Source organism: Myxine glutinosa, chromosome 1 (genome assembly GCF_964187855.1).
Source record: "Myxine glutinosa chromosome 1, kmMyxGlut1.1, whole genome shotgun sequence".
NCBI classification, from domain to species: Eukaryota; Metazoa; Chordata; class Myxini; order Myxiniformes; family Myxinidae; genus Myxine; species Myxine glutinosa.
Genome location: NC_136261.1, coordinates 438,189,113 through 438,208,498, shown reverse-complemented (window position 1 = coordinate 438,208,498; position 19,386 = coordinate 438,189,113). Strand labels below are relative to the sequence as shown.

At 43.6% G+C, this 19,386-nt stretch overlaps 1 protein-coding gene across 1 annotated transcript in view; it reads right to left on the bottom strand.

Annotated features, from left to right (window-relative positions):
- The window catches only part of LOC137419055 (uncharacterized), a 67,723-nt gene extending 50,476 nt beyond the window's left edge, over window positions 1–17,247 (bottom strand). Inside the window, exons 1-2 of the mRNA XM_078766802.1 lie at window positions 17,154–17,247; window positions 9,290–9,722 (exon numbers count right to left, since the gene is read on the bottom strand). Of these exons, the coding sequence (XP_078622928.1) occupies window positions 9,290–9,710 (421 nt within the window). The 5' untranslated portion in view covers window positions 9,711–9,722; window positions 17,154–17,247. The remainder of the gene's footprint in view (window positions 1–9,289; window positions 9,723–17,153) is intronic.
- Between the last annotated feature and the right edge of the window lie 2,139 nt (window positions 17,248–19,386).

Here is a 19,386-nt window from a genome sequence, read left to right as displayed (position 1 = left end):
GCATGTATATTGAGGCCAATATAAATTGTTAGCGGAGGTTCTCGGTCAAGAGTGTGCTGGACTTTCACAGGCGAATTAGGTTTCCTTTTCTTGACGTTGTAGATGATGTTTTGCCCAATAGTTAGGCACACTTGTGACTCATTACTCTCTTGGTCTTTCAGATTAGGACCATTGAGAATCATGGCGACGAGAAATTTCAGACTAGAGGGTAATGAGTTCTCCTGACAACCTGGTGGAAACTGGCCAGTGAATTTGAATCCTTCATGATGGAAGATATCTTTTCTAACGATGTTTGCCGCACGTGCCAGAATCAGGGCATCTTCTGAAAAGTCACGCTTTTTCATAGCATCTTTTATCATGTCTTTCATTCCCTCTTTGAATATTAGAACGATGCCCCGCCCATCATGTTGCACTTGTGCATCAGAAAATCGTTCAAGTAACTGTTCCTTCAATCTGGTTTTGTTGATAGTCTTTTTGATGCCCAACGCCTCAAGCCGATTCACGTACAGTGAGTGTAACTCGGATAATTTGAAGATGAAAGTCCCGACATTAACAGACATTTAAATGTAACTGGTGAGTTCAACAAATGCTCTAGACTCATTCATTACGTCATCAATGTTTACTGTTGCATGGTGTAACTGTCTCATGTGACTGCGATACCGATTACTAAGGTTAGTCAAACATTTTAGATGATACTTCGCATCCATAGCTATGAGATCTCCACCAACAATCCTCGCAAGTAGTTGGGTATCTTGCAGTTCATTGATCATAGCTCTTAGACTGGCATCCATATCATATGTTGAAACCAGATGGAGGTCACCTTCATCTGCGCCTTTCTCGCAAAACAAACATTGTCTAATCATGGTTATTGTCCGGCGCTTAATTTGTTGTCTACCATCGGGATTGGATTTCTTTCGCTTTCTTGCTCTTGCTAGTTTCTCATTGTTGAATTTTAAATGACACGATTTATGCCACAATGCAGAATTGTTCACAAGTTTGTCAGCACTTTTATCACTCCCAAACTTCAGTTCAGTTGGGAGCTGATCAATCTCGCGGAAATGTTCGACATTACTCAAGAATGACTGGTAGGCAGATGTCTTATTATCAGCATTTGGTCCTGGACTGAGAAGTGGACATTTTAACTGTTCATCTGTTTCTTGTTGGCAGATAATGCAGCGACTAAAGTCTACTGGTAGCTCCATGTTGATTTATCTGATAAGACACAAATAGATCATTTCTGTTAATACTCTCATATCATTTTAACTAGCACTAGTACCCGTCTACAATGGATAGTACCCGTCATGCGTCATCAAAGCATGGTGTTTGTAAATAAACCATATGACCTGAGGGTGTGACGCATATCTGGGTCACCGAACCCCCACAAAGTAACGTTACTTTCCCCGTACACCCCGAATTAGGATAGAAATCGAAAAAAACGGCCCACATTGACACGGTCAAAAACGATATCTATAGGTGTGCAAAGTGTCAAGTTAATCCATCCTTCGATGCCTGAGCCTTAGGCAAACAAACTTTTGAAGTCCTTGCATTATAGTATGATTTTCCTTGGTGGCCATATTGGATTTTGGACGCCATCTTGAAAATAAGTGACATATGAAATGTACCTTTCCCTGAATCAGTTTCACTGATCTCAAAAACCCCTGATTTGATACCTCATTTGTCTATCTGTGACTTCTACAGCCAGAGATATATGATATTTCAGTTTTGCTGGTGGCATTTTGAATTTTGGCCGCCATCTTGGAAAATCTGAAACGGTCAGGATGGCTCCTTGGCTAAAATCAATTGATAGGTCCAAACGAAGCTCCATACCAAATTTGGGACTTTTGTCCGGCTTGTAACATTACGCCTAAAAATTGTTGCAAAGCCACCTGACTAATATAAGTGATAAGATATATATATATATAAGTGATTACTGATTCGATATATAAGTGATTATATATATATAAGTGATAAGATATATACAAGTGATAAGATATATTAGTGATAAGATATATATATATAGGTGATAAGATAATGGGGTTAGGGATTTTTAACGGGCTACCGCCGCCTTTTTCACTATTATATAAATGATAGAACCAAGTATCAACCAGACTAAAGAGTGGAGGTGCAATCAACCTTGGTATATCAATGGTAAACATAACGAATGTGAAAAATATCAAAGAAGACATTGAAAAGGCAACTGGTAAAAAAGTTCACAAAACAAATAATATAATTAATTTAAATACCGGTGAGATGGGTAAAAAAGATGGAAATATTTTTGAGCGGACGGAAAACTTTGATGGTTGTCAGGAAAAGAGAGACTTTAATTTTAAAATGGTGTGTGGCACTGGAGGCGCTCAGACAAGAACATTGAGGGAGGTTTATCATTTTATCAGAGCTCAGTTAAAATATCTTGAGAAAGAACCACTCTCAAACATATACTTTGTTAATGTTTTAGATGGCGAGGAGAGTTGCACGAGAATTAAATTATTTCCCACACAAACAAATATTTGTAGGGTCGTTGTTTGAGTGGTCTAATGAACAACATTAAGGATAGGTGCTATAGTCAAAAGGTTCGTAAAGATTAGGGTGGGAGAAATAGAGGTTCATAAGGGGAGAAGGATCATTGTTTGAGTGGTCTAATAAACAACATTAAGGATAGGTTTGTAAAGAACAGGGTGAGAGAAAAGGTGTTTTGGGAAATGAGAGTAAAAGGCCAAAAGGTTCGTAAAGATCAGGGTGTGAGAGAAATTAACATGCAAGTCAATGGGAAAATGAGGGTGAGAGAAATAGGGGTGTTTAGGGTAAATGAGGGGAGAGGAAAATTAACATGTAAGTCAATGGGAAAATGAGAGTGTCCTAGGAGCAACATTTATATACTACTTAACCCTCCCCTCCCCTGTCCTGCACCCCATGCTCCTCCTCTCTCCTCATTAACGGTATGGACCTCAAACATCCGGGGCCTTCACTCTAACCTGATTGATCTCTCCATTCAGGTTGCTTCTGACAAAACAGACTTCATCTGCTTAACAGAAACTTTCCTCCTTCAAGATGTCTCTGATTCCTTAATATCCCTTCCTGGTTATTCCCTCCTCCGGTATGATAGACCTGAGCCTCGTACTGGTGGTGGGGTGGCTATTTTTTTAAATAAAAACTCTCTTCCTCACTCTCCTTGCACTGCCCGCCCTCCACCCCACCCCCAGGAGTACCTCTGGCTACGGCTTCCTCTCCGCTCCCACCTTTTGTTCGTATGTGTTCTGTACCATCCTCCAAACAGTGAAGACTCCATTTACATTTCGCAGTTGGACAACGTGGACCAACTTCTACAAACTCATCCAAACTCTCTCTTCCTCATATGTGACGAGTTCAACTGTCATAATGCCACCTGGCTGGGTGCGGGTTCCTCTCTCACCAGCCATGGCACTTCAGCAAAGGACTAATGCGACTCATTGGGACTGACACAATCTGTCAATTTCCTGACCTGGATCGCAGTCAATGGAGTATCTTCTCTTCTGGACTTGGTTATGACAAACTTCCCTGCAAATGTCTGCTGCTCTCCTGATCATGTGCTTGTTAAAGTGGACATCTCTCTGGCCATTCTCAGAGAGCCTCCTCAGCGCCAACGAATCCGGCATTTCACTCAGGCTGACTGGCACGGTCAGCAAGCAGCCATCAATCATCTGGACTGGTCTCCCATCTCTACTGCCTCTGACATCAATTCTTCCTGGGAATTCTTCCAAAGCAAACTGCTCTCTCTCTCATGCACAGATTTATCCCATCTCATCTTCAGTTGTCTTACCCTTCCTCCCGTCCATGGTACACTGAATCTTGTGGTGAAGCAGGTGCCCTGAAACAAATTGCCTTTGCCTCTTGGAAGGCAAATCCAACTGAAGGCAATCTCAGTTCTTTCCACCAAGCTCGTAACTAGTGTGTGTCGACCCTCAGGAGTGCCAGGAAACACTATCTCTCCACACTCAAGAATGAACTCTCAAACCTGTCTCCTTCCTCCAAATCCTGGTGGCATCTGGTCAAATCCGTTTCTGGTGTTTGTTGTTCCCCCTCCATCCCCTCCCTCACCTCAAATGGCTACACAGTTGACACCGCAAGTGACAAAGCCGAATGCCTCAACTCTGTGTTTGCCTCAAAATCTTGTGTCCCAAACCCAACTCTCTTTATTCCCACCTTTCCCAGTCGAACCCAACTGCTCCTGGACTCTGTGTCCTCTCCTGACAAGGTGGAGAAGTTTTCGTAAAACCTCGACTCTGATTCTGCAACTGGACCAGACGGCATCAGCCCACGGGTCCTAAAATCCTGCTCTGCCACTCTCTATTTCACCCTCTCTCTGTTCTTTTCACCCTCTCTTTTGCTCAAGGTCATCTGCCAGCATCTTGGAAATCAGCAAACATTACGGCATTACACAAAAAGGTGCAAAAACAGATCCTTGCAACGACAGACCAATCAGCCTGCTCCCAATTATCAGCAGCCATGGAATCTTGCTTCGGATATCAAATCCTTCTTCTTCTCCAATGGCTTGATCTCCGATCATCAATTTGGATTCAGACCAGGTCATTCTACTCTGGACATGTTGCTTCTGCTGTCTCAACAATGGATAGAGGTCCTCAATGCCAAACAGGAAATCAGAGCTGTCTCACTTGACATATCACGTGCCTTCGATATGGTCTGGCACCCAGCTCTGCTCACCAAACTCTCCTCCTATGGTATCCATGGAAATCTCCACTCATGGCTTGCAGACTTCCTCTCTGGTCATAGGCAACGTGTGGCACTGAATGGGTTTCTCTCATCTCCCCTTCCTGTTCTGGCTGGAGTTCCCCAAGGTAGTGTACTGGGCCCTGTGCTATTTCTGGTCTTCATCAATGATCTCTCCGACTCTCTGGAAAATCCTCTCTATCTCTTTGCTGATGACTCTACTCTCTGCCGCTCCATTCCTCATCCCTCAGATCGGCAGTCTGCAGCCTCCTCACTCTCTGCAGACCTGGACAAAATCACAGGCTGGTCAAACAAGTGGAACATGTCTTTCAATGCTGACAAATCTCACACTCTTACGATGTCTCTCCGAAAGGACCGACTGGAAAACCCTCCCATCTACTTTCTCAACAATCCTCTCCAAGAAGTTCTGTCGCTCAAGCTTTTGGGTCTCACTATCTGCCATGTCTTTCTTGGGAAAACCACATTTCCAAGCTGGCCTCCAAAGCCAGTCGCCGACTGGGTATCCTCCGTCGTGCGAAGTCCTTCCTTGGCACACCTGAGCTCCTCACCACATACAAGGCTTTCATCCGCAGCTCAATGGAATACTGTTCCCCGATCTGGGCTGCTGCTCCTGCCTCACACCTAGCTCGGCTTCATGATGTTGAAACCAAAGCTTTCAGAATCATTGGAATCTCCTGCGATTAAGATAACTCCGAGGGCCTTTCACTCACTCACCGCAGGCAGGTTGCTGGTCTTTCTGTCTTTTACCGACTCCTCTCCGGCCTTGCTCCCCCAGCTCTCTCTGTGCTCTGTCCCCCTAATATTCCCACAGTTCACACAAGATCTGCCAGCAACCCTCTTATGGTTAAACTGCCAAAATCTAGGATCTCTGCTCACCTTCACTCTTTCATTCCCCTTTTCTCCCACCTCTGGAACAAACTCCCCCACTCCCTTCAATCCCACTCCTCCCTCCAGGTCTTTAAAACAGCTGCTCACCACTATCTCTTATATTCCACCATCCAAAACCTTGATCTTTTCTACCCCTGCTAATTCACCCCAGATACACTTTTTTTGAAATTCCAACTTCTTTCCTGGAAGTCCTTGCAGTGTTCATGTGTTTTATACCTCTCCCACCTCCCCCCAAGCCCTCGCCCTCCCACATTTCTCCCGATGTCCCTGCTCTCAAATGTTGTGCTTGTGTCCTTCCCCCTCTCTCCCCAACTTGTCTACAGCTCCCCTTATTTTTGTGTTTTATGTGTCGGTTTGACTTTTTGTGTGATTCATCTTAGCTCTTTCGCGAGCATCGATCTTGTATACAAAAAGAAAAAGAAAAAAAAAAGTGTGGGTGGGGGCCCGAGGTTATTTGCCTCGGGGCCCATGCTGGCTCTCGACGCAACTGCTCATGGGTAGGAGACAAGGTTCCTGAGTAGGTAGTATATCGTGTTTATTACAACAACAACAACAACAACAACAACAGGCATTTTAAGGCCATTTTCCCTGCAAGAGCGGGGGTTAGCCTTGCGCTCCCCATGACAATCTTCTCCATTTTGCCCTATTTTCTGCATCTCCCCTTGTTAACCCCCTTGCCCGCATTTCTTCTTCAACCATCTTTAGCCAAGTCTTTCTCGGTCTTCCCCGTGCTCGACTTCCTTCTACATTCATTTCCATCACTCTTCTCAACCAGTCACTTTCATCCTTCCTCAACACATGACCAAACCATCCCAAACTGTTTCTCTTCACAGCATCCATCACAGGCTCTATTCCCATCATCTTTCGCAATTCATCATTTCTCTTCCTCTCTCTCAACGATACTCCACACATCCACTGAACCATTCACATTTCCACCCTTTCCAACCTTTGTCGCTGCTCTACGTTCATTACCCTTGTCTCGCTCCCATAAATCATAACACTTCTCACACATGCAGCATACACCTTTCCCTTCAGCTTCAACGACACTCCCGTTCTCGTCAGCACACCACTCAGTTCCCAAAACTTCTTCCTTGCACATCTCACTCCAGCAACCATTGCCGAGTCTGATCCACCTTCTCCATTCAGCATGTCTCCTAGGTAACAAAATGTTTTCACACCTTCCAGCTTCATGCCATCTCCAAGATCCAACTCAACATTTCCTCCATGTGCAGCTCCATCTGTGCACACCTTACACTTGAATGTAGCTGCCACACTTGTTAATGACCCTCTCAAAACCACTACATTTTTGATGAACCCTCCCAGCGCACATTGTACATTGAATGGAATTCACTCCGACACCCTTCCTGCAAACAGCACACGGCCACTTCCCAGTTCTTTCCAGCTCACCACATGCTTTACCCCTTGCCATCACCTTCGTTTTTCCGATATTCACCTTCAGACCTTTTGTCTGCATACATTCCTTCCACTTGTTCATCTTCTCCTTCAGTCCATCCATACTTTCTGCAATCAACACCAGATCATCTGCAAACAAGAACTCTGATGGTAAGCCCTCCTTTACGTTCCGAGGCGGCACCTCCATCATAGCTACAAATAGTAGTGGACTTAGTACCGACCCCTGATGCACTCCCACCTTTACCTCAAACTCACCACTGTTCCTGTCCTTCGTCCTTACAGCTGTGCGCGCTCTTTTGTACATTGCCATCACTACTCTTATCAACCATTCCTCCACTCCTCACTTCCTCAATATCTATGTCACTACTTCACGTGGAATCTTATCGAATGCTTTCTCCAGATCAACAAACCCAAGAAACAACTTCTTCCTCTTCTCCGTATACTTCTCCTGCAACTGCCTCACAATAAAAAGCACGTCTGTCATTCCTCTTCCTGGCATAAATCCAAACTGCATTTCATCAATCTTCACTTTCTTCCTTATCCTCCTCTCCGACACCCTTTCCAATACCTTCATTCCATGCTCCAATAACTTTTTCGCTCAATACGAGCCACAGACCACCTTTCCCCTTGTATAGAGGGACGAAGGTACTCAGTTCCCAATCCACTGGAATGCGGCCTTCTTTCACCACCAGATTACAGATCTCTGTCATTCTCTTCACACCCCAATTTCCCGCTGCCTTCAACATATCTCCCACAACTCTTGTTTGCCCTCCCGCTTTTCGTCTCTTCATTGCTTTTATCGCTTCCTCAACTTCCTTCTCGGTTATCTTCTCTGCCGGTCCTAAAACTGGGTTACTCTCTATGTTACCATCCCATTCATTCTCTGCATTCAACAGTATTTCCATATATCTCTTCCATCTTCCTTTAATTCCATCTGGGTCCACCTGTTGAGTCCATCTGTTGAGTCGTCTGTGTAAATGCTTAATTGAGAAAGATACAATCAGGCAGATCATTGATAAATAACATGAACAATATTGGACCCAACACAGACAGACAGACACCTGAGGACTCAGAGTCGTATTACGGAAAGGGGATTACTGTCCCTCATGTACCACAGATATTTGGCAATTTAGAATGAAGTCAGTGATTGTCTTAAGCAATTTTAAAGAAATGCCAGATTATTTTAGCCTTTGAGATGTCGAGAGCAACAGCCCTGGTTTTTCCACAATTATCCAAAGCTCCATTCACTTATTCAGTGATTCAGGATGGAACATCACCAGTAGACCTTGACTGTCTAAAGCCATACTGAACCATCAGATTGGAGGTTGTGGGTCTCCAGAGGAGTCATAAGTTGTTCTATTCTATCAAGGACTCAAAGACTTTGGTCATAATGGGTAGAAGGCTAACAGGCCGATAGTTAGAAGGATCTGATTACTCACCGGAGTCTTTAAAGACAGGGACGACAGAAGCCTGCTTCCAGCTAAGTGGAAATACATACTTTGACATGCACAAGCAATAGAGTTTTGAGAGAACAGAAGATAGTTCAAGTGAACACATCTACAAAGCAATTGTCAGGATTCTATCTGATGCAGTAGATTTTCGAATGTCAGGCCTTTGAATAATCTTAGCTACTTACCTGGGTGTGCTGATGATAGTGGAAAGCCTGGTATAAATATGGGAAGGACAAACAGGCAATGTTTGTCTGTGGTCTTCAAGTGTGGAGTTTGCAGCAAAATGCTCAGCAAAGCGGTTGGCTTTATCATTAGGAGAAGTAAGCACTTCAGGGCTTGAACAAACTTTGGTACATCACGGGTGATGAAGGATGTGATCAAGTTTCATCGAAATCATTTGTGTAGTTCTAATTTGGGGGGCTGAGTTGGGTCAAACCTGGACCCTCTTTGACCCCCGGTAGACTCCCTGAAACCACCATTTTTTTAAAGCCGTGAACAAACTTGGGTTCCAACAAAGAAAATATAATCTTCGCCAAGTTTGGTCACAATCCCATCAACAGTTTTGGAGAAGAGGTTGTACGTTTTCGGACGGACTGACGACGCGCCATCCCATAAGCTCCCCGGAAATATGGTCCAGTTGAGCTAAAAAGTACGTATATCGTTAACTTGTATCCCACATCAAAAACCCATTCATATTAGACAATACAAAACTGTACCAATAGAGATTATGCAAGTTAAAAGAACACAAAAAACAATGGTAGAAGATCAAGATATTTGTTGACATGCGATGCCATATTAAAACAGTCACATACCAGACATGGGTCTTGATGATTCATGCTGAGAGCAGAGGCTGCAGACATCACTGAACTCGATTCCAGAGAACCCAGAAATGTTGTCCCGGTGCACATTTTGGGATCCGAAAATCTTTTCACACAAACTGGAAAGTTCCCGAATAACATTCTCCAAGTTGACGAAAATGCTTCCCAAAAGAGAAGAACCAGCAATCTGGACATCTTGCAGCTTTGAAAAAGAATTCATAAATTTACAGAAGTCAGCATACATTGCAAATTGTAATTTCTCTTTTGAGAGAGAGAGGATCTCGGTTCGCAATGCATCCGACTCAGTGCAAGCCCGAATAACCTTCCGATTCTCAATTCCAAGCTTATCTATCACTGCTTGGGCTGTTTCTGCTCTCAGGCCTCGGGACTTGAGCCATTCGAAGAAGCTCTCCATTTCACGGATAACCTGCCAAGGATACAATGCTTATGTTAATCACAGAAAAGTTATACATGTTATTTTCTTTCCTCTGTTTGGAATTTTTGTGAGTTATTTCCGTTGACAATCCAATCAATTATTATCCAATAAATGCGGGCTTTTGCACAGTTTGTTCACCCGTCGTGTCCCATTTTGTAAGTTTTCTTATCAATCAGCATCTAATGAATGTGAGTTTTTATATACAGAAACAAAAATAAACCCGAGTAAACTAGGAGTCCATTCGGCTCATTATGCTGCACCACACCAACACCAGACCAAGATTATCTGCCAAAACGATGCAATTTCATTTGGGGAATGAGGGGAGACATGTGCCTGAGATGATGTGGCACAACCAGGGATATACCAAGCGCGTCAAATACAAATGGGGAAATACAATTATTTTAATTGTTTCAATAAAAAAAGGGAAAAAGCAATATTTTGTGTTATTTTTTCAGAGGTGGTTGGGGGCAGGGGAGCAATGTGGGAGGGGATAGGTTTGGGCGATGGCTGTTCTTGGATGACAAACACACAACATCAAACACACACAATCCCTTGACGAGACCTCCCACAGACACGTCACTCCACTTCACTCAGATGCACACAATCACCCAATCCCTACTCAAGTCACAAAAGTCTTGCCAATATCCTGATACTCTTCTATCTCTAAGTCTAAAGCTTCCAGGTACCTATCTAATCATAATTTAAACTTATCTCTTGGTTCTGTTGTCACTGCCTTTCAAGGAGACCATAGCATGCATTAACTACTCCCGTGGTTCTTAACCTTGGTTCGACCGAACCCCAGGGGTTCAGTGAGCCAGTCTCAGGGGTTCGGCGGAGGTCCTCCGAAAAGCATTCCAATTTGTTTTTTTTTGTTTCTAGTTTTGTATCACTTTTGAATCTAAGTGTAATTACGCTTATTATTAATATTATTATTATTTTGCTATGTATGTTACGAACGAATGGAAATGTTATTTGTAATTGTATACCCATCCCATTCATGGTTTCTCTGGTCTGTGTTTAAGATAAGTTGTTTCACACTGACTGTAGTAAGTTGAAGCAATGAGCAACTTGCTAATTATTCTGTTGATGGTGCTTACTTGCTTACTTACTTACTGGATTTTGGACTTTGCAGGTGTTCGGAAATTCCAGTGAATAGCCTCGATTAGCTTGCCATGTGCCGTGCGTCATTGGTCGCGCCTTACTTTGGAGTTACTGATTAATTGAAAAGTAAGTTGGAAATGTTTGTGGATATGCAGGGTGGGTTCAGAGTTATATTAAAGTCAAAAGTGGATGGTGATTATAAAATATGATTGAATTCCTCAGAAAATTAGGTGGAGGTGATATAACTCCTTTGGTCGCAATTCAAAACTAACAATTCACAGTTTTCTTTTTAATATTATAATGGGATTTGAGGTGACAGAGTTGAGTAGATAATAAATCGCGTCATCGTAACTAGAAGTTATGTTTTCTTCGTTAAAAATTCTCAGTTTTCAGAGGGGTACTGATTATATTTAAGCATGTTCCTTTTTTTAATTTTTGTCATATAATTATTTGCCCGAACTCAATTAAGATCAGTTTTTACTTTCTTTTTTTTTTGCAGTATGTCGAGCAAAAAAAGGAAGTGGTCGGAGGATTATGTGCGGTACAGGTTCACGTGTTTGACGGAACGGGACGGAAGTCAGCATCCTCAATGCATGCTTTGCAATGTCAAGTTGAGCAACTCCAACTTCGCAACAGCAAAACTACGGGAACACTTCAAAAAACTGGACGGCGAGGGGCAGTCCAAAAACGCAATGCTGGATGAATTCAAATTGAAGAGAGTCAGATTCGATGCAAGTGCTACCTTGCCCACTCTCGGCTTTGTTCCAATTGACAAACCGAACCTCACCACGTCGTATGAAGTTGCATACCTGATCGCAAAGCAGGGCAAACCGCACACTGTTGGTGAGACACTCATCAAACCGGCCGCATTGAAGATGGCCAACATCATGCTGGGAAAAGCTGCTGAAAACAAGTTGTCTCTCATTCCACTCTCAAATGACACCATTAAATGCAGAATCGATGACATGAGCGACGCAATCCTCACCCAGGTAGTTGCAGATTTAGTCGCAAGCCCGACAAAATTCAGCCTTCAACTTGACGAGACCACCGACGTTTCGAATTTGAGCCAGCTAATCATATTTGTGCGTTATGTCAAATGAGACGAGATCAAGGAAGACTTTCTGTTCTGCAAACCTCTCACAACAACGACGGAGGCAGTTGATGTGAAGAAGCTTGTGGACGACTTCTTCAGAAGCAACGGCCTCTCGTGGAACATGGTGTCTGCAGTTTGCTCGGACGAAGCTCCAGCCATGCTGGGATGCAACTCTGGTATTGGAGCACTGGTGAAGGCCAATGCACCACACATCATCGTCATGCACTGCATCCTGCACAGACATGCGCTGGCATAAAAAACCCTGCCTCCAAAACTGGCCAATGTTCTGAAAATCGTCGTTGAAACTGTGAATTACGTGCGAAGCCATGCTCTGAATCATCGCATCTTCAAAGAGCTGTGCAATGAAATTGGCTATGAATTTGAAGTCCTTCTCTACCACTCTAACGTTCAATGGTTATCACGAGGGAAGGTAGTGAGCCGTGTTTTTGCCTTGCATGTAGAATTAGCTCTGTTTTTGCGCGAACACGAGCATTGCCATGCAACACACTTCCAAGAATCAGAGTTCATCCTTGCATTGGCGTACTTGGCTGTCATCTTCGATGCACTCAATCATCTCAATTGCCAGATGCAGGGCGGTGGAGAGAATGTCATCGAATCTGAAGAAAAGCTGAGTGCTTTCCGAAAGAAGTTACCGTTGTGGAGGCGGCGAACAGAGAACGACAATTTTGCGAAGTTTTCGCTACTGGACGAGTGCGTGAGCGGGATCGAAGATGAGTCTGAAGTTGGAGGCACTGCTGTACCAGGGGAGCTGAAGCAAGCGATTGCCATGCACTTAGATCAGCTGGGAAAGTTATTCGATGGCCACTTCCCCGACCAAGAGCAATACCCAGCATGGGTGCGGCAGCCGTTTACTTTCAACGTTGCAACGGCAGATGTCAACGACCAATACCTCAACGACCTCATCAAAATTCAGCAGAGCCAGACTCAACAACGACTCTTCGGCACAACAACGTTCTCAACGTTTTGGTGCCACCAAATGGAAGGGTATCCTCACATCGCTAAAATTGCCCTTGAGATCCTCATGCCGTTCGTCACAACGTATCTCTGCGAGCATGCGTTTTCGAAACTGGTGGACATTAAAACCTAGAAAAGGAGTAGGCTTGCATGTGAAAATGATTTGAGGGTGGCCCTTGCCAAAACAAAACCACGCATTTCCCAGATCGCTTTCCGAAAAGAAGAACAGAAAATGCATTAAGATGCAATTCTTCTTAATTTTTTGGTCAAATTTGAGGGGTTCCGCGAGTTTTCGGTAGGTTTCGTTAGGGTTCGGCACCTTTAAAAACGTTAAGAACCACTGTGCTGTGGTATCCATGGAAATCTCCACACATGGCATGCGGATTTCCTCTCTGGTCATAGGCAACGTGTGGCCCTGAATGCGTTTCTCGCATCTCCCCTCCTGTTCTAGCTGGAGTTCCCCAAGGTAGTGTTCTGGGCCCTGTGCTATTCCTGGTCTTCATCAATGATCTCTCCGTCTCTCTGGAAAATCCTCTCTATCCCTTTGCTGATGACTCCACTATCTGCCACTCCATTCCTCATCCCTCAGATTGGCAGTCTGCAGCCTCCTCACTCTCTGCAGACCTGGACGAAATCACAGACTGGTCAAACAAGTGGAACATGTCTTTCAATCCTGACAAATCTCACACTCTCACTATGCCTCTCAGAAAAGACCGACTGGAAAACCCTCCCATCTACTTTCTCAACAATCCTCTCCAAGAAGTTCTGTCGCACAAGCTTTTGGGTTTCACTATCTGCCGTGATCGTTCTTGGGAAAACCACATTTCCAAGCTGGCCTCCAAAGCCAGTCGCCGACTGGGCATCCTCCGTCGTGCGAAGTCCTTCTTTGGCACACCTGAGATTCCTCACCACATACAAGGCTTTCATCTGCAGCTCAATGGAATACCGTTACCCCCTCTGGGCCTGTGCTCCTGCCTCACAGCTAGCTCGGCTTCACGCTGTTGAAACCAAAGCTTTCAGAATCATTGGAATCTCCTGCGATGAAGCTAACTCTGATGGCTTTTCACTCACTCATCGCAGGCAGGATGGTGGTCTTTCTGTCTTCTACTGACTCCTCTCCAGCCTTGCTCCCCCAGCTCTCTCTGTGCTCTGTCCCTCTAATATTCCCACAGGTCACACAAGATCTGCCAGCAACCCTCTTATGATTAAACTGCCAAAATCTAGGCTCTCTGCTCACCTTCACTCTTTCATTCCCCTTTTCTCCCACCTCTGGAACAAGCTCCCCCACTCCCTTCAATCCTACTCCTCCCTCCAGATCTTTAAAACAGCTGTTCACCACCATCTCTTATCTTCCCCCATCCAAAACCTTGATCTTTTCTACCCCCACTAATTCACCCCAAATACACTTATTTAAAATTCCAACTTCTTTCCTGGAAGTCCTTGCAGTGTTCCTATGTTTTATACTTCTCCTACCTCCCCCCAAGCCCTCTCCCTCCCACATTTCTCTCAATGTCCCTGCTCTCAAATGTTCTGTTTGTGTCCTTCCCCCTCTCTCCCCATCTCTCCCCATCTTGTCTACCACTCCCGTTATTTTGTGTTGTATGTGTTGGTATCACTTTTTGTGTGATTAATGTTCGCTCTTTCACGAGCCTCGATCTTGTGTACAAAAAAAACAAAAAAAAAAGGTGGATATTTGTTTTTGAAGCCCCTCCCAGACTGGGTGTAGCCACTCCCCTGGACAGACGTTTCACAGACAGACAGAATATTATGTATTTCAATTTAATTTGAAGGTTTAAAGGTGTAAATGCCAAATTATTCCAGTATTTACCACCATTTTATCCAGCGGCTATTGCACCACCTTATCATTCTAACATGTTACAAGAAGAGGCATTCTTGGGGAAAATCCCAGGGGCATAGAAAAGGCCCCTTTATATGGTATGTCCGTCCCATGTGGCAAACTATAGAAAAGTAGGGACATTCCAAAAAATTTGATATACACACTGGACAACCATTGTGTTCTTCGGAGGAACCAAGTAATGCTCCAGAAAAGTTCATATGAAGGGGTGCCCTACACCTGACAAATAAAATAGATTTACTTATTCATGCAGCTGTATGAATCAAATTGGCGCCCCTTTATTGTTCTCATGGATGAGGCATCAGACTTTCAAGATGGGGATTGTGGGTTTCAGTCCCATCTGGGTTGAATAATTTTTTTCTTCTTTATTTTTCAAATCTTTTATATCGTCTTGAATGAAGTCTTGAACGATAAACAAAATGCAATTGGTTCGTATTTAAAACGTATTAATTCTTCAACCTGATTTTCAGCATCATTATGAGTAATGTACACAGTTGTGTTGGGCCAAATTTTGAGGTACCGAAGCCCTGCAAAAATGTGTCGGCCGTGACATCATCCCCAGATTTTATCGACCATCACATCATATTTGAACATGACACCAACCATTTGAGTTCCCAAAATGAGTGATAAATGAAATATGTTCCTTTTTCAATGATAAATAAATAATACGCCAATTTTAACACACACACACACACACACACACACACACACACACACCCACACCAGAATCCCCTTTCTAATAAAAAGTCACCCTTTTTGACAAAACTGTGTATTTTAAGAAACAGAGAAGTTTGTTTTTTATTTTGTATTTAGTCCAATGTGGTGAGGGCTTGTCGGGCTGTCCGTTCTGCTCGCATTAATTCTTGGGGAAAATGCCAATTTGATTCATGCAGCTGCATGAAGAAGTGACGTGATACATGAATGTATTTTATTTGCCAGATGTAGGGCTCCCCTTTATGTGAACTTTGTAACCTAATCTAGACTCTAGACGAGAGCATTACTTGGTTCCTCCTCTTAACATGAGGGTAGTCCAGCATGTACACGAATTTTTTTTTGAATGTCCCTTCTTTTCTATGGTTTGTCACATGGCACGTACCAAATAGAGGGGCCTTTTCTCTGCCTATGGTTTGTCACATGGCACGTACCATATAGAGGGGCCTTTTCTTTGGTTTGCCACATGGCACATACCATATTGCCATATAGAGGGGCCTTTTCTATGGTTTGTCACATGGCACTTACCATATAGAGGGGCCTTTTCTATGCCTATGGTTTGTCACATGGCACGTACCATATAGAGGGGCCTTTTATATGGTTTGCCACATGGCACATACCATATTGCCATATAGAGGGGCCTTTTCTATGGTTTGTCACATGGCACGTACCATATAGAGGGGCCTTTTCTATGGTTTGTCACATGGCACGTACCATATTGCCATATAGAGGGTCCTTTTCTATGGTTTGCCACATGGCACATACCATATTGCCATATAGAGGGGCCTTTTCTATGGTTTGTCACATGGCACGTACCATATAGAGGGGCCTTTTATATGGTTTGCCACATGGCACATACCATATTGCCATATAGAGGGGCCTTTTCTATGGTTTGTCACATGGCACGTACCATATAGAGGGGCCTTTTCTATGGTTTGCCACATGGCACGTACCATATTGCCATATAGAGGGTCCTTTTCTATGGTTTGCCACATGGCACATACCATATTGCCATATAGAGGGGCCTTTTCTATGGTTTGTCACATGGCACATGCCATATAGAGGGGCCTTTTATATGCCCCTGGCATTTTGCCCAAGAATACAAATATAAATACACATTAAGTGAATGTTGAAAATTGATGATTTATGTCACGTGACCGAAGACCTGTTGCCTCAAAAAAAAAACCCACTTCCAGTTTCGCGCGCCGCTGATGCAGTGCCCCCTGTTTCCGGGAGCCTCGTGCTCATTTTGCCGACTTCAAAAGGAAGACGAGCTGACTCAACCTACCTGTTGTTATTTTAACGGCGTGACCCGAGCATCTTAAACCAGCCACATTAACCATGAAGCCAACAACAGGATTCGTTTCACAGGTAACAAAGTAGACCGTCACTCGGTATCGCACAAACCTCCAACAGGATAAACAGGTAACGTTTTGTATCCACTGATAGACCGGATCTGGATTCGGACCTGAACCTAAATCGAATCAGCTTCTTCTTCTTCTTCGTCTCTACCCATCTCATCCCCTCGTTTCGCCATAATCCATCCAAATCTCTTTGTCATATCGTGATATGCATAATCACAATGTTCGCCCGATCTCTATTAATATTATGAAGAATCGCTTCAAATGATCGTTTTACAGAATATCTTTCTCAGTATTAATAATAAAATGAGAAACTCCGAACAAACCTTTTCCTCAGAAGCTCCGACCCGATCACTGTTTCACCGCTTGTGGAAAAAGACACGGAGCCGATGTCAGTTCATGCAAGCCATGGTCCACGAGCAGCCCGGAAGTGACGCCGGAAGTACATCCCCACCGTAGGTCCGTATTACCATGCAGGCCATAATCACCCACCAGGCGGTGTATGCGTAATGTAACAAGTTAACATCCGTAACAACGTCCGTGACGTGCATACTTGCATTGTACATTGTACATTTGTATAATACATTGTATATTTGCATTACAACGCAAGTTTCATCGAATCTAATAATCATGTCCTTCCCTGTGAAATGATCAATGTAAAATCATATCCGACATTATGTGACGTAACACTGAATTTGAGGTAGAAATTATGAGATAATTAATTGATATTTTCTCCTTTTATAATTAAAATAATTAATTGATATTCCCCGTTTTTTTATAATTTATTGATATAAAATAAATGTGTCACTCCCCACGATGACCACGTGCACCTCCATTCGTGTGATGTTAAAAAGGATTCCTAAAATTTGTCTTCCTTTTTACCAGGTAACAAACTCGTTTTTAGCTCACCTGGACCTGAGTCCAGTAAACCTTTCGATCGAGCAGTGTCCATCCATCGGTGTGTGTGTGTGTGTGTGTGTGTGTGTGTGTGTGTGTGTGTGTGTGTGTGTGTGTGTGTGTCTGTGTGTGTGTGTGTGTGTGTGTGTGGGTGTGTGTCAGTGTGTGTGTGTGTCAGTGTGAATGGAGTGAGTCAGTGAGTGAGTGGGTGTAAGAGACATTCAGAGTGAATCAGTGAGTCAGTCAGTCATTGAGAAGTCAGTGAGTGTGAGTCAGTGAGGCAGACAGTGAGTGCATTGTGTGAGTCAGTCATTGAGTTGTGTGAGTCAATGAGTGTGCAAGTGAGTGGGTGTACAGTCACGTGAAAAAGTAAGTACACCCCATGTAAAGTTTTGACTTTTCAACATATTTCAACATACAGCTATTTGATCTTCATTTCAACAATATTGGTAGATAAAGGTGATATAATACAACAAATATCATGAAACATTTACATTTTGTAGTCCATTATAATTTAAATAAACATAAATGCAAATTTCGCATGTGGAAAAAGTAAGTACACCCTTGGCTCTAATTGGTGGTATTGCCCCTTTGGCAGAAACAACCTCAAGTAAGCGTTTCTTATAACTGTCTACCAGTCTCTGACATCGACTGGGAGAAATTTTTGCCCACTCCTCCATGCAGAATTCTTTCAGCTGTGCGATGTTTGAGGGGTTTCTTGCATGCACAGCTCGTTTCAAATCCTCCCACAACATCTCGATGGGATTTAGATCCGGGCTTTGACTTGGCCATTCCAGAACCCTCCATTTCTTTCTTTTCAGCCATTCCTTGGTGGATTTACTGGCATGTTTAGGGTCATTGTCCTGTTGCAAGTCCAACTTCGGTTGAGCTTCAACTTTCCGACAGATGGCCTCACATTATCCTCAAGCACCCTCTGGTAAAATGAAGAATTCATAGTGGATTCTATGATGGTGAGCTGCCCAGGCCCTGATGCAGCAAAACTGCCCCAAACCATAATATTACCACCACCATTCTTTACAGTTATCAGGTTCTTGTGGTCAAATGCTATCTTTGGTTTTCACCAAACATGTCTTCTGGTACTGTGGCCAAATAGCTCTACATTTGACTCATCTGTCCAGAGCACATTGTTCCAGAAGTGCTGGTCTTTGCCGAGGTGTTCTTTTGCAAACTTTTGTCTTGCCCTGATGTTCTTTCTGGACAGTAAAGGTTTCCTCCTGGCACACCTCCCATGTAGATCAAATTTGTGCAGCTTCTTTCTAATGGTAGACTCGTGCACTTTGACATCAACAGTGGCAAGAGCTACCTGATGACATTCTGGGGTTCTTAGAGACTTCTTGCAACATCTTGCAGTCTGCTCTCGGGCTGAACTTGATGGGTCGGCCTGGCCTGAACAAGTTGGCAGTTGTTTGGAATCTTCTCAACTTGTAGATGATCATCTGGACAGTCGAATGATTGATTTCAAATTGTTTGGAGATCTTAAATCCCTTCCCAGACTCGTAGGCATCTATAACCTGAAATAGGTTCTTCTTTCTGAAGGCATCAGAGAGCTCTTTTGATCTGGGCATGGTGATGCCACACACTTCAACAACAAAGAGCAAACCAAACGAAATGTCTGAGGTTCAAATAAGACAGGTTCCTCCA